This window comes from Momordica charantia, assembly GCF_013281855.1.
Source record: "Momordica charantia cultivar OHB3-1 chromosome 9 unlocalized genomic scaffold, Mcharantia_2.0 BLBB01000009.1, whole genome shotgun sequence".
In the NCBI taxonomy this organism is placed as follows: Eukaryota; Viridiplantae; Streptophyta; class Magnoliopsida; order Cucurbitales; family Cucurbitaceae; genus Momordica; species Momordica charantia.
In genome coordinates, this window is record NW_028275167.1 from 19731289 (window position 1) to 19758222 (window position 26934).

At 38.3% G+C, this 26934-nt stretch overlaps 2 protein-coding genes and 1 non-coding gene across 3 annotated transcripts; 2 read left to right on the forward strand and 1 right to left on the reverse strand.

The window, feature by feature from the left end:
- The first annotated feature begins 336 nt into the window (after positions 1-336).
- Positions 337-828, forward strand: LOC148209156 (uncharacterized). The gene has a single exon (XM_088117431.1). It carries the CDS (start codon positions 337-339, stop codon positions 826-828), a length of 492 nt encoding a protein of 163 aa, XP_087973557.1.
- Positions 829-8638: 7810 nt separating this feature from the next.
- LOC148209157 (small nucleolar RNA R71) lies at positions 8639-8745 on the reverse strand. Its single transcript, XR_015787488.1, has one exon. It is a non-coding gene; the product is annotated as a small nucleolar RNA R71 (small nucleolar RNA).
- Positions 8746-19959: 11214 nt separating this feature from the next.
- Positions 19960-25169, forward strand: LOC111023713 (putative F-box protein At4g17565). The gene is made up of 4 exons (XM_022301187.1): positions 19960-20974; positions 24058-24158; positions 24836-24982; positions 25056-25169. Exons 1-4 carry the CDS (start codon positions 19960-19962, stop codon positions 25167-25169), a joined length of 1377 nt encoding a protein of 458 aa, XP_022156879.1.
- The last annotated feature ends 1765 nt before the right edge of the window (positions 25170-26934 follow it).

The following is a 26934-nucleotide window of genomic DNA, read 5'->3' on the forward strand; positions in this document are numbered from 1 at the left end:
CTTAAGCAGCTACAGTGCCTTAACGGGAGAATTACTGCCCTCAACAGGTTTGTCTCCAGATCCACGGATAAATGCATCCATTTCTTCAAAACCCTAAGAAAGAAGAGACCTTTTGAATGGACAGCCTAATGTGAAACAGCCTTTGAATAACTCAAAAGCTACCTCTGCTCGGCACCATTGTTCGCGAAGCCTATGCCAGGAAACAAACTACACTAATATTTGGTCGTGTCCGACAACGCAGTCAGTTCGGCCCTAATTAAATAAGACGGAGTGCGGCAAAGTCCTGTTTACTACACAAGTAAGGCCATGACCGAGGCCGAGACCAGGTACCCCTAAATGGAAAAATCTGCCCTCGCCTTGGTCACCTCGACACGAAGACTGAGGCCGTACTTCCAAGCCCACACTCTGACCGTGCTCACAAACTTGCCCTTGAAGCAAGTTTTCCATAAGCCAGAGACATCTGGCCGCTTAATGAAATGGGCTGTGGAGCTGAGCAAGTATGATATCCAATTCGAACTTCGAACAGCTGTGAAGGGGCAAGTTGTCGCAGACTTCATAGCTAAGCTAACTCCTCCTGCTCCAACCTCCGAGTCTGACCAGCCGTGGATGATGTACGTGGACAGGTCTTCAAATGAAAAAGGATGTGGAGCATGTGTGCTCCTCCTCGCCCCAGATGGCATGAATTTCGAGTACGCCATTCGCTTCAACTTCCGTACCTCAAACAATGAGGCCGAATATGAAGCCATGTTGGCCAGGCTGCGCATGGTAAGAGGACTGGGAGCCAGCTACTTTCAAATTTTCAGTGATTCACAGTTGATAGTGAATTAGATTAAAGAAGAGTATCAGACAAGAGACCCTCGGATGGAGAATACCTGAGAAAGATCAGGTCGCACCTCGCCTATTTTCAGGCTTACGACATCAGCCAGATTCCGAGGTGACAAAACTCCAATGCCGATGCCTTGGCCAAGTTTGCATCTGCCTACGAGACTAACCTGGCGAGATTGGTCCCGATGGAAATCTTGGACAACCCATCCATTCTGAAGCCAGATATGATGGAAATTGATTGCCAGCCTCCGTCATGGATGGATCCCATAAGGAGCTTCCTAGAAGGCAGTATCCTAGTATACCCGATGGAAGCCAAAAAGATGGCAAAGAAAGTAGCTCGATACTTGCTCCGAGATGGAACAATGTACCGGCGCGGGTTCTCCTTACCCCTCTTTAAGTGCATTTCCAAGGAAGATAGGAATTTTGTGTCGGCCAAGGTTGTTCGTCAGGGTTACTACTGGCCTACAATTGATCAAGACGCAAAAGAGTTCGTGAAAATGTGTGACAACTGCCAGCGCTTCGCGAACTTCATCCACCAACCTCCCGAGCTGCTGACTCCGATCTCAGCTCCATGGCTCTTTGCACAATGGGGAGTTGACCTGATTAGACCTTTCCCAATTGGCAAGGGGTAGACCAAGTATCCTGTTGTAGTCGTGGATTACTTCACCAAGTGGGCCGAGGCCGAAGCACTCTCGACAATCATAGAGGCTAGAGTCACGACTTTTATTTGGACAAACGTGGTCTGCCGCTTCGGCATATCCGACACTATTGTGACGGACAATGGCAAGCAGTTTGACAAGACAAAGTTCAAAAGTTTTTGCCACAAGCTCGGAATTAGTCACCTCTGCTCATCTCTAGCTCACCCTAAAGCCAACAGACAAGTAGAGGCGGTTAAAAAAATCATCAAGTGCGGCCTTAAGCTACGGCTGGACGCAAGGAAAGGATGGTGTACCGAGGAGCTACCTGAAGTACTCTGGTCCTACCGAACTACACCTCGGGAGTCCACTGGCGAAACTCCCTTCGTCATGGCCTTTGGTTCCGAGGCCGTAGTGCCTGTAGAAATTGGGATGCCAACTGAGAGGATAGACTACTACGAGCATGTTAGAAACGAGGAAGAGCTACTCCTCAACCTCGACCTCCTTGACGAAGATGGAAGCAGCCCAACTACGTTTGACAGAGTACCAAAATCGAATGGCAAGGCAAAACAACTCGAGAGTCCGACCTAGGAGTTTTCAGGTCGGACACTTAGTCCTTTGCAAAGTACAGAAGCATGTTGACAAGTTGGAACCAAGCTGGGAGGGGCCATTTGAAGTTAAGGGCATAGTCCGACCTGGGACGTATATGCTTGCCATCTGAAAGGAAAGTTACTCTTGCACTCGTGGAAAACAGAGCATTTGAAGAGATATTACCCTTGAAATGTTGAAAGGGTCTGAAAATAAATCAGACTTGTAAAATTTTCAAGGAATAGTACCAGTATTGGACTCTTGTTATTTAATTTCATATCTTCTAAGGGCGTGAGTTTGATGTGAAATTAAATGGGGGCAGATGTGCATTAAGGCTTAGAAAATTCAAACCTTTACAACTTACGAGTTCGAAGGTGAGATGTGAATTAAGACTTAGAAGATTCGAGCCTTTAGAACTTACGAGTTCGAGGTGAGATGTGAAGTAAGACTTAGAAAATTCGAACCTTTAGAACTTACGAGTTCCAAGTGAGATATGAATTATGACTTAGAAAATTCGAACCTTTAGAACTTACAAGTTCGAGTTGGGATGTGAATTAAGACTTAGAAAATTCGAACCTTTAACTTACGAGTTTGAGGTGGGATGTGAATTAAGACTTAGAAAATTCGAACTTTTAGAACTTACGAGTTCGAGATGGGATGTGAATTAAGACTTAGAAAATTCAAAACTTTAGAATTTATGAGTTTCGAGGTAAGATGTGAATTGAGACTTAGAAAATTTAGAACCTTTAAAGACTTGTGGGTATGAAGTGCAAGGCAAAGTAAAACAGGCGAATTCAGAAGCCGAGATGACAGACTCAAGAGATAGTTCAAAATGTGACATTGTATTAATAAATGAAAGTTTTGGCCGAGGTGTATAAACCTCGTGGCCAAGTACAAGAGATGAAAAGATAAAGACAAAAACAACAAAGCTGAAAAGAGATGGAGAAAGTTTCAGCTGCTTCCGAGGTGCGATCCGAACTTGAGATCCAAGGATGTCGACCTCCTGAGAGTTTATCATCCTAGCCTCTTGGGAAGAGTCCACACCAGCAGTTGGAAGGAGAGCCCCGTCAACTTCTTGGGAAGACGGATCCGCATCCTCGCCTTCGTTGAGCTCGACGTCAGACTCGAGCTCCTTCAAGCATTGCTCCACGAAGTCTTGGGGGCCAGGGGTCCACTTCTTGGCATACCTAAGCTTGATGGGTGCGAGATCGAGCTCGGGAGCCACTTCATGTATTCCCTTTATCAGGAACCTAAAACCAGCATCGCTGAAGTCCTTGGCAAAGCCGTGAAGTCAGAATGCTTGCGAAATGCCTCCTTCTAAAGAACCTCATTGCTAAGTTTGGACTATTTGAGCTCGAGCTTAGCCTTTAATTCTGCCACCTGGGAGTCGCGAGCCTTTATCTTGTCCTCCAGGTTGTCTCGGAGGCGCTCGAGGTCGTCGTTCTTCTTCATCAGTGCGAGCTTCTCTTTCTCAAGGCACTTGGCCACAGCGTGCACGCCGCTCAGATTCTCCAAGTGCCGAGCAGCCTCCGCTTGGGCCCTTTTGAGCTCGGCCTTGTCAGCTTTAGAGGTGGATTTCCATGCCTGAGCCTCGTCATGAGCCTCTTTGAGCTTTCCCTCTAAGGCAATAGCAGCCTCCAAGCAGCCGAGGAGACCTCCCTCTCCTTCACAGTGAGAAGGTCGTGCCCCTCCAGCTCGGCCTTCTTCATAAGAGTGGCTTAATAGATGGCATCGTGAGTCTGAAAGAAAAAGCCAAAAAACAAGCAATGGTTAGCCCTGGGAAGATTGCGTGAGATTAAAGTAACATTAGATCTTACCTCGGCCGAGTAATCCAACATTCGTTGAATAGCTGACCCTGGGGTGCTAACAAACTTGGACACCCTCCTCCAGTAGTGGTCGAGGCAGACAGTCGATATCCGCATTGCATTCTTCCTCACCCTAGTGCTTAAAGGTTCCACGTTGAACCTCATGTCGATATCTGAGGTGTCGCGCATCCTGGCCTCAGGGTCATCTACCAAGTCTCCGAAAGGACTTACTCGCTGCTCAGCGCGTACCTCCCTCACCTCGTCCTCCGAGTGGTGAGCCTTGCACTTCTTCTTCTTGGACTTCTTGGGGGAGGCCTTCCTCCAAATCTCTCTAAGGGGAGAGACCTCAAGGATCTCTTGATCCTGAGGGGCTCCAGCTGCAGTTGCCTCCTGTGTTGAAGCTGCTTCATGTCCGACCTCAACCACCTCGGCCTCGGTAGGAGGATCAATGACAGCAGCGCTTGGTGCCTCCTTACTCTTGGAAGCCTGCCCAGCGCGTAGGCGCTTGCGCCTAACATCTTGGGAAAAGCCACAAACCATGGCTACAAAGAAAACATACGAGGAATAAGTATCGAAAAAGAGTAAAGGAAAGCACCAGTATGATAAGTGCAAAACCACACCAAAGGTACACCAACCTAGTTCCGAGTTCGGTCTTTAAGCTATAGGTGGGTAGAGAAGGGGATTGTAGTCAAGCAATCCCGAGGCAAGGAGAAGCTTGTCCGTTATGAGTGTGCTGATCTGTCTGCCGCTCTTGGACCTGCCTTTTAAAAACTTCAGAGCATTGAAGGTCGGCTCGAAAAGTTGGGGAATTGGCCTTATAGCAACTGAAAACATCAATATTATGAGTTAAGCAAAGAAAGGAAACAATTGGAGGCAAGTAAAGACTCTACTCCTTACCTAAATTCCCAAACCTACAAGGGACGTCGAAGAAAGGCAGGTCGGACTCGTTCCTGGCCAGCCATGCAACGGAGGCGAAGAACCACTTCCCAACCCATTTCTTTGTGGAGGTCAGACCCTTCAGAATGCCTCCCGCGCCTTTCCTAGCACATAGGTAATACCTCCCCGACTTCCTAGATATTCACTTAACCTCAAAACAGGCTAAGAGTTGGTCGACTCCGAGAAGGTCCAAATCTTCTACCTCCTTACACCTTAGCCAAAACAAAACGGCTAATCTAAAGATGACTCCCCATCCATTGGGGGCCACTTGAGTAGAAGCCAACCCAGTTCGAGCTAGGAACTCCTGCACCAGAGGATGAACGGGCAGGCGAAAGCCATACTCGAACATCTTTAAGTATAAAGTTACACACCCCTCTGAAGGACTGTCAGCTTGCTCCCCTTCCTTGGGAAGCCTAAGTATGATATCATATGGTATGCTATATCTCCTACGAAGGGGGCCGAGGTAGTTCTCAGGCATTTGGGAAGGGAATTCTAAACCTTACCTCGAGGTTGAAGTATCATTATCATCCCCGTCATCTTCTGAGAACCTAAAGTTATCTATCTCTTCTTCTAGTTTGGAGTCTAACCTATTCGCACAATCCTTTATGGAATCGACCCTCTTAGGCGAAGGGTACCGATTCCGAACTGTGCTACTAGACGAACTACTGTTATTTGAGCTTGAGAAACTAGAAGACGTCGACGTGACTTCGAAAAAAAAGAGAAAACGAAACAAAAGTGCAGGAACGAGACTGACCTAAAGCAAAGACTCCGATTTGACGAGGTCGGACTCCAAGATTTCAGAAAGCATAAAAAGTGGAGATCAAGATTTAGGGGTGTTTATAGTATCCCGAGATTTAATCCCAACCACACTCGTGTCCAAAATCAGATGACCCAGATCGGAAGAAGTCCGAATGACAGGGGAACTTGAGTGCACGCCGAATGACGGTTCCGTTTTCAAGGTTTCCAACGACAATAATTATTATGACGGCGTCGGAAGTCACCACGTGAATTGGTTCTTTTTACAAAGAGAACTTCTCTGCCCAATCGAGATCGAACCTGGCAGAGAGGGGGCCAATGTTTTGGGATGAAATATCCTTTTGCCACGTGGAGGACGGGGGTTCGCTGCTGACAGAAGAATCAAAGGAACAAGCTTACTGAGCTCCATCTCGGAACGTTCCGAGACGGAAGACTTGCCACTTCTTATTAAGGATTACCTTGTTATTCCCAGGAAAGTGTCAGAGTTCGATATGCTCGAACCCGACACGACAGACCTCTAATCCGACCAAGGTAACCGTCTGTCGTAACCCCTGTCGGAACCTAAACCTATAAATAGAGGGCCTCATTTCACCACCAGGTATCGAATTTCTCCTCGGACTTAATATTGAGTTCGAGCTGCTTACTGACATGAGCATCAGAGATTTTGCCCTCTTGTGCAGGTCTTCCCTTATTGTTTCGGGTCGGAACAAGGACGGGGTTCAAGTTAGATTGACGTAGTGCAATTTCTTGCATAAGCACACAGTAACATCATTTAGTGATAGGTCCAAAATTTTATATCATAAAGCATTAAAATTAGTTTATATATTTTGATTATTAGTTTCTTCAATAAAAAATATGACATTTAGTTTTTTGTTAGGGTTAACTTTTTACTGCAGAAACATGTGTCGGTAGCCCTGTTTGACCACGTTTTTTACCCCTTTCCCATCATTATTGCCCAAAAGGACCACATAAGTAGAACATGCATAGATTATTTCTGCATAAAAGTCAAACTATGGTACTTTAAAAGTATGAGATAAATGCGGTCAAAGTTGGAAGAAAATAACATAATTATATTTTTACAGAATTGCGCCCGGCGCATTTTTGGAGGGCAAAATGTCAAAACACACATTTTGATTAATGAAGGGCAAAGAGGACATTTCCCACATGTTCAAAACCGTGAGTCCAAGTCCAAGTGAGGTGGTTAGGTGAATCTCAACCTTTTCCACCTAAAATGGAGGGGAGTTTCAACAAACCTATGGTGCTATAAAAGGAAGTCATCCCTCCATCAGCAAATCATCCCTTCCAAGCTTCATTTCATCTTCTTTTAGAAGCTCTCTAGTTGTAGAACACGTTTTTAGGGTTTATGTTCATGTTCTAGTTGTTAATTTTTTTTCGTTTTTCACGCTTTTACCTTTTGTATTGCTTTTAATTCAAGTTCTTACTTTCGTTCTTTGTTCATTCTATTCTTTTAAAGGTCTTTAGCGAGTTTCAACTCCCCTCACGCTCGAGAGAGAAGAGGGTCAAGCTAGAACTTCTTGTACGGCTTTTTTGTTCATTTAAATTCAATGAAAAATACTTTCTTTATGTTTTCGTGCATTTACTTTCGTTTAATTATGTTCTAAATTAGTTATAAACCTCCTTGTGGAATACCTTAGTCAAATGATTTGATTTTGCTCGAGATTTTGGCCAGATTGCGCCTGACACTTTTTTTGGTTGGTTTATAAAAACTTCTCTTTACATATTTTTTCCATTTGGCCAGTGGGAACTTGATTTATACACTAAAGCCCAACATTGGGAAAGGTGAGTTAGGTAGAATAATAGGAAACCAATATGAGATGTGACTTAGGAATAAGCGCATAAAACGTGGTCCTAGGCATAGGCCCTCTGACCCATAATGCAAATGAGTTGGTAGATATTTTCTAGGATTGTAATCACACATAGACATATGATTGTAGATTAACCTAGCCTACGCAGCAACCAAAAGCAGTAGTGAAATAGTAGAACTCAAATCCCAAGAAATGTCAGGAATTGCGCCTGGTGTATTTTTCCAACATGGTGTGTTTTCCATGTTTTGCATCAAAACTAAGGTAGGAGATAAGGAGGTTGAGTTTTATTAAATTTCTTGTTAGTTAAAACCCCAAACAACAACATTTCATCACATTTTTCTTCCTAAATCCCAATTGCATATTTGAACCATTCACTTCTTAAAAACTATTTTGAAAAGCAACAAGTCCCTGAGGATTCGACTTTGGATTACTTTCGAGTATTACTTGTGACCGTGTGCGCTTTCACGAGTCTCTAATCTTGTTAAAGGTAGAGAAGGTCCCAACCAGTTTTTGGCACGGTTGCCGAGGACTTAAGTTTTCAAATCATATTCTTTTTCAAGTGAATTGTTTTATGTGTGATTGTTGCATACATCTGTCATTCGACTTAATTGTTATATCTAACCTTTAAGGGAGTTGTGTATGAGCACAGGGTCTGGTTGGTTGACCTTTGATCCAGAGATTGAAGGAACCCTTAAGAAGATAAGGCGTGAGTAGAGGTTGAGAACAAATCAAGAAAATAAAAATGAGAAAGAAGTTGAAGAAGAGACCATCGAGATGAATAGAAATCCACAAGATCCTTCATCGCCACAAAATCCACCTGTGAATGGAGATATGACAGGTGAAGGAGCAGCAGACCGAGCAAGAGAAATTCCTAATCCGATCCTTCTAGCAGATAACCGGGATGTAGCCATGCAGAATTATGTCAATCATTCGTTCCACAACCTAAATTCAGGGATAAATAATCCTTTACCCCATGCCGCACAGTTCGAGCTCAAGCCAGTCATGTTCCAGGTGTTACAGACGATGGGCCAGTTCGGAGGACTGACTAACGAAGATCCTTACTCCCATCTCAAATCTTTTATTGAAATAGCTAATGCATTTTAACTTCCTGGTGTCTTTGAGGATGCACTAAGATTAAAAATGTTTCCTTTTTCCTCAGGGATGGTGCAAGGACTTGGCTAAACGCATTAGAACCAAATTCTATCAACACATGAGCAGAACTGACGGAGAAATTTTTGGCAAGTACCACACTTTGACCAGGAACGCAGACCTTCGAGAAGACATTGTGTCTTTTCGACAAAAGGAGAATGAAGCAGTACAAGAAGCTTGGGAGCGTTTTAAAGAGTTACTGAGAAGATGCCCGAGCCATGGATTGCCCGCATGTGTGGATTGAACAATTCTATAGAGGATTGGATCGTTCATCAAGGATGATGTTGAACACCGCAGCCAATGGCTTATTGTTAGAAAAGTCGGTAAATGAGATCGTTGATATCTTAAACAAGATGACAAACATTAATGACCAAGGCGAAATAGGAAGGTCATTGCCAAAGAAGCAAGTATCAGCTGGAGTCTTTGAGTTAGACACAGTAGCTTCAATGCAAGCCCAAATGGCGGCTATGCACCAGATGTTAAAGTATCTGACAATGGAGAAGGAAAGCAAAACCGCTATTTCGGCGATACCTGAACCCTCTCATGTTTTACAAATTTTAAATATATCTTATGTGTCTATTGTGGTGATAATCACTAGAGAATTGTCGAGCTAATCCAGCGTGTATTTTCTATGTAGGTCAACGTGCCCAACGAAACTTCAATCCGTATTCGAATACTTACAATCCTGGATGGAGGCACCATCCAAATTTTTCTTGGAGTAACCAAAGAGTAGCTAGTAGTAGTGTGCAAGCACCCGCTCAATAATACAAACAAAATTACACTCCTCCTGGTTTTCCAACTCAACCGACATCGTAGCCTCAACAATACAATCAGTACAGAGCTCAAAATAACACTCGGCAAGGTGGTAGCAACGCAAGTTTGGAGGCCATGATGAAAGAATTCATGTCAAAAAGTGAAGCTACAACAAAAGAGTTCATGACAAAAACTGATGCTGCGATAAGGAACTTGGAGATGCAAGTGGAGTAGATAGCAAATGACAAAAAATCTAGACCCGAAGGTACATTGCCTGGACACACAGAAAACCCGAAGCGAGATGTGAGGGAAAGGAGCACTGTAAGGCGGTTATCATGAGAAGCAGACTAAGTTATGAAGGACCCTCACTCCCAGACGAAGGAACTGATGCAGTTATACCTGTTCCTGCATCCACCTCCAATCCACAACAAGAAAAGAAAGCAGAACCCGTAAGTTCAGAAGAAAAAGGTAAGAAGGCAAATAAAGGTAAGTAAGTAGTGCCCAACACTACTCCACAGGTAGGTAATATTAAGATTCCTCCAAATTTCCCCCAAAGGCTAGTTAAAAAGAATGAGGATAGTCATTTTAAGAAGTTCTTTGACATTCTAAAACATTTGCATATAAATATACCTCTCATAGCTGCTTTTAAAAAAATGCCTAACTACACCAAGTTTTTAAAAGACATCATATCTAGACGTAAGAAGTTAGTTGAGCATGAGACGGTAGCCTTAACAAAGTGTAGTAGTTGACTGGGTGTTTATGCTGAACGCACGCACTAAGCGTGGTAACAATTATATAGATGCAAGCGCACACCTGTCAGAGTAATATAAAATGGATGGAGTATCCAAGTATCGATCCTCAAGGACTTCTAAATAATTTCCAAACTCTGAAGTTTTAAAGAATAGTGAATGTTGAAATGAGTGATTCTTGTAAAATGGGAAGTGGTCACAAATAATGGTTTTGGATTTGGGATTTGGACTTATAATAATAAAACCTAGCCCGATTTACTTCAAGTTAGCCAACAAAGAATCAAGGACATACTAAGGATAATATGCATTTTACTTTAGAAACTAACGACTACGCTTCTCACTTTACTTATGTCTAAGCAAGTTCAAAGTCCTAAGACATTCCCTAATATGTCTATTATGAGATATATCTTAGTTTTAGGATGGAAATAGTCGCAACCTCGGGTTAAGGTCCTATGTCTAGGCTACTTAAGCGGAACCCTTATGTCTAAGGCGCTCCTCTCCTCGATTTAACCACTCAACAATGCAAATAAGCAACCTTTTCAGTATTAACTTGTTAAGACTTACAGTGGCCTTCTCTAAATCCTAACTTTTTGGGAAAATATGTTGAGCAATGAATGGAAAGCAAAAACACTACTTCTTAGCAACCCCTTTTAGACATAAAAGGCTAACTATCCATAACCGGGCTAGAGACGGGAATTTAGAAAGACATATTGAAGAAAATACAGCAAGTAAAATGGTTGAATGTGGAATGCATGTGTGAAAAACAAAAGTTAACTAACGGAGAGTTTTTATCGGGATTGAGAGCTTCACCCTTCTCTTTCAAGCAAGGGGGAGTGTCACGTGCTCTTTCCTCCAAAAACACAACTCTCTTAACTAAAAATAAAGTAAAGGCAAAGAGAGAATAAGCAAAGTGCTAGATTTTTATATATTTGAATAAGTAGAAAATGACTAAGTACAAATGGAAACAAAACAAAGCTCAATAAAAGAATGTAAAGTACTCGGGATTTAAAAACCAAAAGCAACTAATGAAAGCAACTCAAAAGTACTTAGAAAGCAACAAAGAAACACTAAAAATGATCAAGAGAAGGAAGCAAGGCTTGATGAATTTGGTGGAGAAGTTGCTGGAATTTATAGCTGTGCAGAATTGGTTAGGTAGGTCCTAAAACGATGGTGAATCACCCATTTCCAACTCTTTTGACTGACCAAATCGTGCTCAAACTGATAGTGGAACACTTCTTCTACACGTATGCATCGGTTGGAACCACCAAAACGCATTGGAAGACGCGTTTCATTAAGGGCAAAGTTGGAAGAAAACCTGTTTTTCTGTAGGCATCCCAGGCGCCTGGCGCCTCCCATGATACTTTTTCGTCTTTTTGCTTCTTTTGATTAATTTGCACTCCCAAATGGTCCTAAAATGTCATAAATACAATATAAGCCATCCACAAACCATAGTATATGAATTTTGCATGAATTGGAACTCAAACGATCGAGAAAAATCCGAAACAAAGCTGAAACATAGTAAAAACAGCATTTAAAACCTTCTTTTTACGCATGTAAACAAGCGTAATCAGTAGTGATGCTCTAGGGAATCCATTGCCTGTTAAGTGTAAGGACCCATGTAGTTTTACTATCCCTTGCTCAAAAGGAGGTAAGAACCTAGGAAGAGCATTGCGTGACTTAGGAGCAAGCATTAATCTCATGCCTCTTTCTGTCTTTAAAGAATTAAATATAGGAGAAGCTCGTCCCACTACTGTCACTTTACAACTAGCTGATAAGTCCATTAAGAAACCGAAATGAAAAATAGAAGATGTGCTTGTTAAAGTCGATAAGTTTATTTTTCCCGCCGATTTCATAATTTTAGATTGTGAAGCTGATTTTGAGGTGCTGATCATTCTTGGGAGGCCATTTTTAGCAACTGGAGATATGGTATTCAATGTTAGGAAAGGAGAAACCACTATGAAGGTCAATGATGAGTAGGTAACCTTGAATGTCCTTGATGCGATGCGTCTCCCAGATGAAGTCGATGAGTGCTCTACAATAGGGGCAATCACGGAGGAACTCCAGCAAATCATGGTGGAAGACTTGGAAGTAGATTTGGAGGCCGCAGAAAAAGAAGCGAAAATTGCCTCTGGCACAATTTTGCCCCAATTTGAGCGTTTTGAGTTTTTGTAGCCAACTATAGCGAATTTGAAGACCTTGCAACCTTTCATCATTGAACCTCCAGAAATGGAGAAGAAACCCCTACCTTCTCATTTCAAATATGCTTATTTGGGTTTAAACGATACTTTGCCGGTTCTCATTTCTTCGTATTTGTCTAATGAACATGAATCTTTGCTTTTGCAGGTTTTATCTAAGTATAAGAGGCTATTGGATGGACCATAGCGGACATTATAGGAATTAACCCTACTTTTTGCATGTACAAAATCATCCTAGAAGAAGGAGCCACCAATTCGATCGAGTGTCAAATGAGGGTAACGCCAAAATGAAAGAGGTGGTCAAAAAGGAAATCATAAAATGGTTAGATGCTTGATTGATTATCCCCATCTCGGATAGCAACTGGGTTAGCCCGGTTCAATGAGTTCCCAAGAAGGGTGGTATGACGGTGATTACAAATGACGACAATGAATTGATCCCAACTAGAATGGTGATTGGTTGGAGAGTGTGTATGGACTACCGTCGCTTAAACAAGGTAACTCGAAGAGACCATTTTCCATTACCTTTTATTGACCAAATGTTTGATCCTCTTGCAGGGAAAAAGTGCTATTGTTTCCTCGATGGGTATTCTGGTTACAATCAGATTACTATAACTCCGGAGGACCAAGAAAAGACCATGTTCACGTGTCCCTATGGGACGTTTGCGTTCCGGAGGATGCCGTTCGGTCTTTGTAACGCTTCTGCTACCTTCCAGAGATGCATGACTGCTATTTTCTCTGACATGATAGAAAGCACGGTAGAGATTTTCATGGATGATTTTTTTATGTTTGGTGAGTCGTTTGATGTTTGTTTAGAGAACTTAGAGAATGTTTTAAAAAGGTGTGAAGAGACTAACCTTGTGCTTAATTGGGAGAAGTGCCATTTTATGGTACATGAAGGTATAGTCTTAGGTCACAGAATTTCAGGAAAAGGAATTGAGGTCGATAGGGCCAAAATAGATGTGATTGCTTTTCATCCTGTTTATTATGCAAGTAGAACCTTGAATAGTAGTCAGTTAAACTATACTGTGACAGAGAAAGAACTTTTGGCTGTTTTTTCGCATTTGATAAGTTTTGTTCATATTTGATTGGGACTAAAGTGATAGTGTTTACTGATCATTCTGCACTTAAATACTTGTTTGCAAAAAAAGAAGCTAAGCCTAGGTTGATTAAATCGATCTTGTTGCTGCAAGAGTTTGACTTAGAGATAAAAGATAGAAAAGGAACAGAAAACCAAATAGCGGATCATCTATCTAAGCTATAGTCTTCTTTGCAGCATGATAGTTGTGAGATTAAAGAGAATTTTGTGGATGAGTATCTTTTAGCTATTTTTGAAGTCCCTTGGTATGCTGACTATGCAAATTATCTGGTTAGCAATATAATTACTAATGATTCGAGTAAGCACCAGATAAAAAAGTTCTTTCATGATGTTAGGTTTTATAGATGGGACGAATCTTTCTTGTTTAAACTAGGACCTGACAATATTCTTCGTAGGTGTGTCACTGAGCATGAAAAGAAGGAGATTCTAGAGGCGTGCCACAAATCACCATATGGTGGACATTTTTGCTGGACGTAAGACTGCAGCAAAGGTCCTCCAAAGTGGTTTCTTTTGGCCGTCCCTATTTCAAGATGCTCACATATTCACTCAGGATGTGACTGTTGTCAAAGATCAGGTAACTTGACAAGGAAACATGAGATGCTCTTAAATCCAAAATTGGAAGTTGAACTTTTTGATGTTTGGGGCATCGACTTTATGGGTCCGTTCCCATCTTCATTCAGTAAGAATTACATTCTCTTGGCTGCTGATTATGTCTCGAAATGGGTTGAGGCTCTGGCCATCCCTACTAATGGACTAGCGGAGGTATCAAATAAGGCAATAAAGTCAATTTTAGAGAAGTCCGTGAATGTGAATAGGAAGGACTGGGCTATTAAACTTGATAATGCTTTGTGGGCTTATAGAACTGCATATAAAACTCCATTAGGCATGTCCCCATATCGCATTGTTTTTGGTAAAACATGTCATCTTCCATTAGAGTTAGAACATAGAGCATATTGGGCTACACAGAAACTAAATTTTTGATTATGTTGCTGCAGGTGAAGCGAGATTCCTCCAGTTACATGAGTTGGATGAATTTGGTCAGTTTTCTTATGAGAATGTCAAGATGTATAAAGAACAACCTAAAAAGTGGCATGATAAAAAGATAATGGATAAGAATTTAGAACCTGGAAACTTAGTTTTGCTATTTAACTCTAGATTAAAATTGTTTCCAGGTAAGTTTAAGTCTAGATGGTTGGACCCATTCATAGTTGAACATGTTTATCTACATGGAACGGTGAATTTAAAGGGTTCCAAAGGTAATATCTTTAAGGTAAATGGGCATCGGGTCAAGAAATATTATGGTGAGTATATTGACAAAGGTAAAACCTCTGTATTACTAAAAGATCCGTGAGAAAACAGTGGAAACAGTCCCTCAGACAGTCTTGGGGGGTGTTTTTATGTAAAATATTTTTTTTGTCTTCTTTTTGCGAAATTTTTACATTTTCTTTAACGCTTTTTTATGTAGATATCAAATCTAGTTTTTGTTTTTGCATTTGAATTGTGAAGGATCAAGATCCAACCCTCGTCAACATTGCGCCAGGCGCAATTTAAGAAAGAAAAAATCGATTTTTGAGCTATGGATTAGGGCTTTCGTGGGCTTTATGTGAGTTATGTTTTAATAGGCTTTAGGTTGTTTTTAAATAAAAAAGAGGCCCAATTTTAAACTCAATTATGTTTTTAATATGTTTTAAAACATAAAACAAAAAGCCGTACGATTTCAAAACACCCCATTTAAGATTTTCACCAAGATTTTCTCACTTGTTTTGAAATATTCTCTCAAGAAATCTCAAAGAATCTCAAAGTCTCTCTCATCTCTCTTGACGCTCCTGCCAATCCAATCCTCGGTCTCCCTTCTCTCAGGATTGGACTGAGGATCTGATATGACTCAATTCTTCCATTCATTGTGCTCAGGTTGGTCATTTTTGTTGTTGCTCATATGGATAAGTTCTCCAGCACTCATGTACTTTTATGCTCAGGAGAGCACCTCGACAAAGGTTGTTGGGTGGCTTGTTTCCCAACAAGTACAAGAACTTCTCGTTCTTCAGGCTAGCCTTGAAAGCGTGATGGATATTCCATCGGTATGGCTGTCGACTCCGAACTGCTTGTTATTAAATTTGGCCGCATAGTCATTGAGGCTTTCGTTTGACATTTGCTTGATGGTGCGAAGGTGTGGCAGGCCTTAATCGATCTCGACCTTCTAAAAATTGGGTTATAAAGGCTCGGGTAAGCTCTTGAATAGAGCAAATGAACTTCCTAAAAGAGCAAACCAAGAGTGGGTGAACCCGATAGCAAGTCAAAAACATGTAAGTGAAACTGGTTATTTAACTTTTATATTATTTTACTTGTACTAAATCTATCATATTATAGGAATAAATGATTGAACTGAGAAATGCTCTTGTTGAAGAAGGTGTAGAACCTCCATCAGCTCGAGAAGTATCTGTGCAAGTGTTAGGTAAGCGTGGTGCACTTGGATGGGGACCACCAACATCGAATGCTCGTAATGAACGAAGTTCCCAAAACTTTAAGGAATCACATAATCCAATCGCATAACTACAAGCTATTGTGGAATCACAACAAGCATTGATACAATTGCAACAAGGCATAATTGACTCAACAGTGGCTGAAATAGGTCAATTGCGAGAAATAGTAATGAGGTTAAACGCCCAATCACAATAGGGAAGTAGTTCTCAGCCGCTCAATGACACTTAAAAAGGTACACATACAAAATTTTCATAGCTTCTATTATCTCATGACTTATAATAGATATTTGAAATTGATGTAGTGGAATCGTTGTGACTATCCTGCAGTTATGGTAGTCATAATTGTTCATAAAGCTTGACTAGATATTAATGCATGTACTTTTAGATTTGAGTTTTTGATGTATTTGAATCGTTGTGACTATCCTGCAGTTATGGTAGTCGTAGTTGTGCATAGAAATTGACTAGATATTGATTTATGCCATTTTAAATGAGTTTTTGATGTATTGGAATCGTTGTGACTATCCTGCAGTTATGGTAGTCATAGTTTGTTCATAAAGCTTGACTAGATATTGATGCATGTACTTTTAGATTTGAGTTTTTGATGTATTTGAATCGTTGTGACTATCCTGCAGTTATAGTAGTCGTAGTTGTGCATAGAAATTGACTAGATATTGATTTATGCCATTTTAAATGAGTTTTTGATGTAGTGGAATCGTTGTGACTATCATGCAGTTATGGTAGTCATAGTTGCTCATGAAGCTTGACTAGATATTGATGCATGTACTTTAAAATTTGAGTTTTTGATGTATTTGAATCGTTATGACTATCTTACCGTTATGGTAGTCGTAGTTGTGCATAGGGCTTGGTTGGAGGTTAGATGAAAGACTCAAAATATTAGGTAGTTATGTAAGGAGGGGCAAAGGGAGAATTCACCTCCTCCAAGTTAGTTAGTTTTAGTTTGTATACTGTCTTATGCTTTGTTTGTTTTGGATAGACTTGGTTGAGAGAGAATTCATTAATGAGTTCTGTTGTTTGGTGGTTATTTATACTTGTTATTTAATGTTAATTTAATGTTAGTGGTTATTTATATTTCTTATTTAATAGTTTTCTAATTTCTCATTTTATATCATTTTAGTGTGATTTTGAAGCTAGTTTGTGGTCTTTGAGGGCATTTAGGCTCTTTAAAGACACTTGTTTATGACTTAGTTTATATGGTTTTAGTTTATAGTTTATATTCTCGTTTACACGTTGAAGATAGTTTTAATGTATCGTTTCATGATTTTGGTCTTCATATCTCACTTAACTACTTTATTTTGCCACATTTTAATTTCGTACATTTGTTTCTTTATGCAATAACATTTCCAAATATTATTTGATTCATTTCAGGTGTGTAGATCTTGTCTAATTTTGAAGGCTACTTTTGAGATAAACTCAAACAGAACATTAAAGCTTATATGGGTCGTACTCGATCTTTTGATGTATGTTTTTTTTTTCGGATGTAATGATTGAATACATATATTTGCAATTTTAAGGTTCATTTTTTTAGTATTCCAAGTTGAATTTATCTTATGTTACATTTTTCAATTTAATCTTAAAAGTTACTTTTGCATTCAAATGATTTAGGAGGTTCACGTATTGTGGAATTATTGAGTGCAAATTATTTGAGAGAAAGGGAAGTTATGACGAATAATTAAGATTGTCGCTTTAGAAAGGAAAAAAATTTCAAAGTGGAAAAAAGGAAAAAAAAATCAATTATTATTATTAGCGACAAAAACAATTTGTTGATGATAACCTTATCATGGACAAAACAATATTGTCGCTAATAAATATATTTGCGACATTTCATTTGTGTCGCAAATAAATTATTTGCGAAATCCGATGTGTCGCAATGAATATTATTAGCGACAGAGTCATGATGTCGTTGATAAAATTATTAGCAACTTACCGTTTTGTTGCTGATAATGTTATTACCGACGTGTCCGCACTGTCGTCGCTAAAAGTATAAACGACGTATTTTTAGCGACGACTTTAGCGACGCGCGTGTCATCGTCGCTGATAGTTTCAGCGACATAATATGATTTTTAGCGTTACATTTTCTATGTCCCTGAAAACCTGTTTTCCTGTGGCGATACTATCGCTAGACTGGTCCGTACAAGGGATATGAGAACAATCCACTTCCGATGGCGCCTTGTAGGGGTGTTGACGGGTTGGGTTGGCTCAGGTTAGAAAAGATTTTGGAACCAACCCGAATTTTCGGGTTGGCCATATATAGGAACCGTCGGGTTTGAATTGGATGATCAACCCAACAAAATATTTTCGGGTTGGGTTGGGTTATCGGGTCTTGTGATTTTTTTAATTTTTAATTATCGCGGAGACGGGGTATAGGATTAGAACTAAATGGATGAATGAGATTAAGATACAAAAAACAAAATAAGATAATATGAAAACCTTAAATGAAGAACTACGATTAAAACTAAATGGACAGTTGACATAAAGATATTATTATTATTATTATTATTATTATTATTATTATATATTTGGGTTGGGTTGACCTGATTTTTTAAAGGTTATACCCCAGATCGAATCCAACCCGGGTTGGGAAAATTACAATTCAACCCAACCCAAGGTTTCATCTAACAGAAGGTTTGATCTTCTTTTGGTAATTGGCCTATATGCTTGTTGATCTTCGTTAGTGATCGGCCTCTAGGTTTATTGATCTTCCTTGGTGATCAACCTCTAGGATTGTTCATCTACGTTAGTGTTCGGCCTATGCCTTGTTGATCTTCTTTTGTTATTGGCCTCTAGCTTGTTGATCTTTCTTGGTGATCGGCTTCCTTGGTGATCGACCTCTCGCTTGTTGATCTTCTTTGATATCAACATCTGGCTTGTTAATATGCCTTGACTTCTCCTTGCTCAATAACAATAAAACAAAAAATTGCACAAATCGCCTCTTTACAAATAAGTTCAAACTTTTATTTTGATCCATCACTATGTAAACAACTTACAAATGGTTACAATTAAATCCTTAAATGTTAAGAGATATACAAACGTCTACTCTTCAACCGTCCTCATTAACTATCTCGAACTATTGCCTACAATTTAACCAATTTTTTGATAACCTTTTTTAAAATAGAATACTAATGTTAAAAAAAAAAGTAAAAAGAAAAATATTTTTAATGAAACCAATTGTTAAATATTTATTTCTCAAAAGAAAAATTGTTAAATATTTAATAAAAACTAAATATTAGTTTTTCTTAGGATAGAAAACTAAACAAATTCATAAAACTTAAAAACAGTTGTCTTCGTCCACATTATTTAATATTTTATGTTCCTCTCTTCATATTAAATTTAATCTCCCTGAGCCAAATTCGAACGTGGCAGATTTCAACGCACAGTTGAATTTTATGATATTTCATTTAAATTTAAATTTTATGATATGAAAACCTAAACAAGAGAATCAAATTTGAAACTTGAAATATGTTATTTCTCTAAAACTAAATAAAATTTTGATTTGAATTTACAAAGCCGTACATGTATAAATTTAAAACTTATCAGAGATAAATAAGATTTGAATTAAAAATATGAATTTTTATATAGTTTTTTTTTATAATTAAAATAGAAGTAGAGTAATCAGTAATATCAACCTAAAAAATATGAGCGAGGCAAAGTTGAACGTTGAGATAAAAAATACATCAAATGAAATTGATAAATTGAATTACAAAGGAGAGAAAAAAATTAATCGATTAAACAAAATTTTTTATTTTTTTTTGGTCACGTTTGTTTTAAAATTTAAAATTTAAATTCCAGCTTTTGGAAGCAAAATCATTGATTTGAATGAAAAAATCTTGCAATTTCAAAATCATCCTTGATATCAAGGAGATTTCAATACTATTTTTCTTATTTCATAATTAAATTCGAATTCTCAATTTCAACATTTGATTTTGAAAATTACTTCTCTGCCTTTTAAATTCAAAACAAACCATTCAAATTATTTTATAGAATATTATTTGTATATTTCAAATTATTTGAGATCTCGTTTCGTTTGAATAAAGATTTTGAACTTCGTAATCATTTTTCTTTTGAAATATATATAACTTAATTCATTCTTCTATACTTAATCTCGATAACGTTTTCTAAACTTCCAAACATCATTCTTTTCCTCTTCCATGGCTCTCATCCCTGGGTGGAACGATCTCCCTAAAGATATCCTACCAATAATTGGAGAACACTTAGAAAATTTGTCCGATTACATTCGATTTCGAGCCGTTTGTGCTTCGTGTAGAAGCACTTTGCCCAAGTGGCCAAAGCACCAATATTATCAAGTTCCACGCTTGATGATTCCTCATAAAGTTTGTTCTTCGTTGTTTAGAGGGTTCTTCAACCCTTTAAACCAAGAAATTTATTGCCCTGATTTGAGTGAAGTCAGTGGTCGGTGCCTTGGCTCTTCCAATGGTTGGTTGGTACTTCTCGACAACTCTTGGACGCTAAAACTCTTTAATCCTCTTACAAAGCTCCAACTCCAACTCCCTTCGACTTCTTCTTTTCCAGATCCCTATTTGATCTACAATCCAAATGGCCGCATCGACCACCAAACAGATGTTCCTGTTGCATATGTACACAAAATTTGCCTATTGCACTCGAAGGACCATTTTATAGCAGTGGCCATATATAATGTATTCTCGAAGATTGCTTTTACTAAGCTTGGTGACGACAAATGGACAGCTATTCCTACGTCAGACATCTGTGATTGCATATTATTCCATGAAAAGATCTATGCTTTGACTAAATTTCAAGATCTTGTTGTCTCTCCTATCGACGATCCGACACAAGTGGCGGGTATAAAAGTGAAGAACATGAATGTGATCATGCGACAACGGCTTTCGATTGAGTCCACGTTGTATTTGGTCGGTCGAGATGATGAGTTGTTGATGGTTGAAAGACTTTTTAAGGTGCAACATGTTCAACTTAGAGGGAAAACAAGTTATGCGTCGAAGACTGTTGGGTTCAACTTATACAAGTTGGATTGGGTAGAAAGCCGAGCGACATGGTCTAAGATTTATAACCTCGACGGGTGTTCTATCTTCTTGGGGTTGAATACTTCTCTTTGTATCTCGTCTAAAGATTGTCCCAAGCTGAGAGGTAATCAAATCTTCTACACCAATGATAGCATGGAGCTTGAAAGTAAGTTTTGTGGGCATGATTTTGGTTTATACGACGCAAGAGAAAGAATATGTCAAAATTTATTGGGTAATTATGGTTATCCTTCTCACCCATATGTTTGGCCTAACCCCATTTGGGTGGTGCTTAACCCTTATTAATTTTTTTTTTTTTTTTGCTTCTTATATTTTTGTCTTCGTATTGAATGTTATTAGTAACATTTTTTTTTTGGTATTTTGTTATTTATTTTATGGTATGATTTTGAGGATTTGTGGCTATGGCAAATGATGAGTATTAAATATGGATCGTTTGTTTATTTGTTTTAAGAGAATATGGATTATTGTTTCTTTTATCTTATGATATGATTTTGAGGGATTTATATTATGTATGCCAAATAATGTTTATAGAATAGATATGGATTGCTTCCTTAATTACTTTTATGCTCAACTGACATTGTCAATCATCGCCCTCATTACCCTCCCGTCAAAAAAAAAAAAGATATATTTTTTGATGGAGTGAAATCTTGCCATCAACTATTAATTATCAAACTACATCTAAAAAGCGAAAATACGTTTCATCAATTTTGTATAAATAAATCGTATATTTGTGTTGGCCGTTTACATTTACATTTTGGCACATCATTGAATGATAGTTTACTCTATACTCTTGAGTTGGCAAGACGCATATGGAAATATTCCTGCTCACTAAAACTGAAAAAATATTTGTTTTTTATTTTTGGTTTTCTAACGTTAAAGTTTGTAATTACTAATTTTGCCTCCCCTTTTTCTTTGTTTTGCTATCCAAAATTTAGAAATAATATTGTTTTTAATAGATAAGCTAAATTTTGAAAACTTAAAAAAAAAAGTTCTTTTTAAAAATTTATTTTTGTTTTTGAAAATTGACTAAAAATTTAATTGTATTAAAAAATTAAATTAAAACAGTATAATTTTTAAAAATAAAAGGCGAAATAGTTGGGGAAGGAATCTAAATTTTCTGTTAGATTATGTTTTATCAAATAATCAATTCACTCTCTCATTTTTTACGGTCCATTTAGTAGATTCAAGAATGATGAAACAATATCTTACTTTTGTTATTTGCAAAATTTTTGTTGTGAAATGTTTAGATTTTTTAATAAAATTGGAAACGAATAGATTCTAATTTATAAAAATTCCATACGGGCTTTGTTTTCTTTTGTAGTGGGAATCTGCTGACCTCACAAGTCTATTGAAGTATTTGAATACATTTGAATATTTTGAATATATTGTGATAATTTTTTTTATTGGAATAAGTTATATTTAGTTTTAATATCTTATCCCATATAGTGTTTCCCACAAACAAAATATTTAAAATATTACAGGGAAGATTTGTAAGTTGTCAAAAGAGGATTGAATCTCCACCCTGTATCATTGAATTAAAAAGTCTGTTAATGAAAAAATTTTAAGCTTGAACCTAAGATTACCTGTTATTCGAAAATTAACATGATAACGTTAGAGATTATGTTCAAACTTAGATATGTCAAAAGTAATTTTCTGAACTAAAATAAAAGAGTGTAAGGTTCCATAGTCAATATAATTTAAACCAAAGATCTAAGATCCATTTCATGGTTTATTCAAATAGATTTTGTTTTCGATTATTATTTTCTGGTATTTGTTATTTATATCTTTTAGACATATATTTATTTGGTTATTTGTCTTATGATTGAGAGTTATTATTAAACATTTAAAATATTTCCAATTATATGACATTAAATTTCGAAACTACAAACTTATAAAAATGGTTTGATTTTCTATCATAAAACATACAAAACTAGAAACAAGAATCAAACTACCACATAGTTTATTGTTTTTTATTTATAAAATAAAGAAAAGAAGAACAACGTTTATCAAACAAGTCTAAATTTTTTAGTTTTTAAAAAATTCAAAATGTTCATCGTGAGTTTGGGAGATGTCCATGTGTCCTTCATGAACGTACGTCCACGAAGGGCAAATGAGCCTACAACCAGAAAACTAGGCACCAATGCAGTGTCCCGCCTAATACACTTCAACGATCAAGTCAATAATCGGAGTAAAGGAAATAGGAGTAGACACCTAAAGGCATATCATGAATGATGGTCAGCTATTCAAAAAAGGCTTATCGAAAATTCTAAGGGTTTAGTGACAGATTTTTCACTTACTTGGTAGTGATAGGGTCCTTCCCTTTTATAGGTGCGGGTGGCCGATCAGGAAGGATGACAGTTATGATATCGAGCTGTACGAGATTCTAACGGTTGTGGGTAGTCGTTTCTGACAATACGTGAGTGGCGCCTCCGTCTGCCAGTTTGCCCCCTACAGTCGTAGGTCTTAGGCTGTAGGCCTCGATACTCTAACTGTACAACTTTGGTGGTGTCACGCCCATATGCATGCGAAGTGTATATTCCTAACTATATGCGGTCCTGTGCCTCAATGTCATCCCTATCGCTCGACACATATCCTGCTCGAATTTCTCCCTCAACACAAAATATAATGAAAAAAAAATACCAAACATGTATTATTTAAAAAAAGAAAAACAAAAAAACAAGAAATCATAAATAGAAAATAGACCAACTAAAAACCAAAACTGTAAGTTTTTAATCAATTTTAAGTTCCAAACGTTTAGGGCTGTTTGATAACGATTTATGTTTTTTGGTTTTTTATTTTTGATCTTGGTTATTTGTTTTTAAAAAACAAAAATCATATATGTTCATAACCATTTTTTTTTGTTTTTGTTATGGATGAGAAAATCCCTATTTTCTAACATTCGAATTCCCCTTATTTAAGTAATTTAAAAGGGAAGATATATCTTGATGGCATTATGATTTAGGAGAAAATATCCTATATTCAAAAGGAGAAGATATCCTTATTGCCTCAAGATTCCCCCCAGATTTAGATAACTAGATTTACTAGATGTATTAGAAGAACAAATTTCCTCGTGTCTTTCAATCCCGACGCGTTAGCATACCCTTCTTCCTATCATCTTGGTCTGTCTCGGACCGAGATGCTTGGAAGAAGGTCAAGGACACCCACCAAGCCTTTTTTTTTTCTCTGCTTAATTTGTAGTTTTTATTTAATTCTTGTTTTAACTTTGTCTAGGGAATACGATGAATTTGAGACTAAAGCTAAACCGTAATGACTGGTTTTTGGCCTCATTAACAAACATTGCCCATATAGATAAAATCAGTTATACTCTTAAGGCTAGGTTAACCCCAACCCAATTAGACATGTTTTGGTCCTATTTTGGACATGGACGTTGCATTTAACGATCTATCAATTCATCACCTGTTGTTGAGAGAGGTTGAGGAGCCTAGGCAGGATGTTATTAGCTTTGAACTGTTTGGGAAAAGGGTGTCTTTCGGCAAGAAAGAGTTTGACTTAATCACCAGGCTCAGACATAGGATAAATAGAGTAGGTAACGATATTATTGACCGAAGACTTAGAGCACAATATTTTAAAGACAGTGTGAGGGTTTAGTGTAACGAGTTGAAGAAGGTTGTTATCCAGCATGGTTTTGACAACGACGAGAATGTTGTCAAGGTTGCCATAGTTTACTTCATAGAACTTGCCATGATGGATAAGGAGAGGAAATAGTACATGGATACGAACCTGTTAGATATTGTGGATCAGTGGGAGTTGTTCTGCAACTATAACCAGAGTATGATGATTTTCGAAAGGACAATTTTGGAGTTTGAAGAACGCTCTAAAGGATAAACTACTGGTGTAGCAACAAAAGGCGAGAGACGACCCTGCACACGTTGAGACTTATAGTCTCCATGGCTTTCCGTACGCGTTTTAGGTAAGTGGGGTTTTAGTCAAATGTATAATTAAATTGATTATTTAACTACATCATTTATTTGACTTCATATGATTCCAGGTATGGGTGTATGAGACTATCTCGACGTTGAGTGTGCGAGTAGCAACGAGGTTGAGTGACGACGTCATTCCTCGGCTTCTCAGATGGTCATGCACCTATTCTCGTGGGTTTCGTGTGTTGGCGAGTGATGTATTCGATAACACGCGAGTAAGTAATTCTCAAATGGTCATATGTTTGATATTTGTTTTTTCATTTGGATCTAACGATCGGTTCTATGCAGTCCAAGGTGAAGGAATACTTGGAGTTGACAGATGCTAAGCAACAGCACATGGACCGTATCATGCTTCCACTGGAAGCCTGCATCGTTTCCCTCCAAGAGACGACATTGATGTAAGACCTGATCCACCTGTTGTAGAAGTGCCTCCCACCGTGGAAAAGGGAAATCATGAAAAAGAGCAAAGGACAAAGGGAAGAAGATTGTAGAAGATCTGGTAGAAGAGGAAGTTCGGGAAGAGGCCCATCCAGTGGTTGATGAAAAAGGTAATGACGGGTAAGACTGATAGCTCTCAAATAGAGAGTGAATTTTAGGCCAAGCTAAGGGTAATTGTGTGCCAAGAATGTGAGATACAAGCTAATTAAACCACAAGAATGTGAGAAATTCTAGAGGGAACCTTCGATGCATAGACTCTTGTAGATTCATTAAATTTTTGAGTGAATGCTAAATTGTGGATGTTTAGTGAATAAAGCAAAGTTTGGTGCATTTGGAGCAGGTGAAGCATTAGTGGAATAGATCGGAAGCAGGCTAGCGCTTTGAAAGCTATAGAGTAGAGACTGAAGCAGTAATTTGATTTCACCCACACTGTTACCGTGTCCATACAGTGTCCGTACATTGTCTATATAGCATCCGCGTGAGGTTATTTGGTGCCCTAAGCTAAAGGCCCAGTACAAAAAGAAAAAGCGACCCCAGCCGTAAAAGGGAGAGAGGAGAGTGGACCTGACAGAAGGCATCGTTTTCAGAAAAACATCCTCTGAAGAAAGACGTGGGGTCTCCATTGACAATGGGAGAGAGAAAGACATTGATTTGGCTCGAGATCATCTTCACTGTTCATCCGGGGAAGCTTATGGATTTTCTCTTTACGCCTTCTGAAATGGAGTCCTCTTCCACCTTTGCATTTTCTTATATTTGTTTCATCATGAACTAATCCCCCCTCTTTCAAGGAGGGGTTGAAACTTGCTGTAATAGACGTTGAACTACTATTGAATGCATTTGAACTCTTATTTAATAGCAGTGAGTTTTATTTTTCCATCATTCTAAACATGTTTGGCCAACAGGTTTAGTGTGCAAGCTCATAGGAAGCTTGTTGGGATTTTCTCTACCTTTAAAAAGATTAGAGATTCATGCAAGCGCACACGGTCATAAATAATACTCGGAAGTAATCCAAGGTCGAATCCTCAAGGACTTGTTGCTTTTCAAAATAAAGTAATGTAGTGAAATGGTTCAAATATGCAATTGTGATTTAGAAAGAAAGTAGTGGTGAAATGTTGTTGTTTGAGGTTTTAACTAACAAGCGATTTAATGAAACTCAACCTCCTTGTCTCCTAGCTTAGTTTTGATGCAAAACATGAAAAACACACTATGTTGGGAAAATGCACCAGGTGCAATTCCTGACTTTTCTTGGGATTTGAGTTCTACTCTTTCACTACCGCTTTTGGTTGCTGCAGAGGCTAGGGTAACCTACAATCATATTCCTATGTGTGATTACAATCTTAGAGAATATATACTAACTCATTTGCATTATGGGTCAGAGGGCCTATGCCTAGGACCATATTTTATGCGCTTATTCCTAAGTCACATCCCAAATTGGTTTCCTATTATTTTACCTAACTCACCTTTCCCAAGGTTGGGCTTTGGTGTATAAATCAAGTTCCCACTGGCCAAATGGAAAAAAGACCTAAAGAGAAGTTTTTAGAAACCAACCCAAAAAAGTGCTAGGCGCAATCTGGCCAAATTCTCGAGCGTGTTGAAAATCAAATCATTTGAGTAAGGCATTCCAGAAGGAGGTTGATAACTAATTTAGAACATAATTAAATGAAAGTAAATGCACGAAAACAATAAGAAAGTATTTTTCATTGAATTTAAATGAATAAATAAGTCGTAC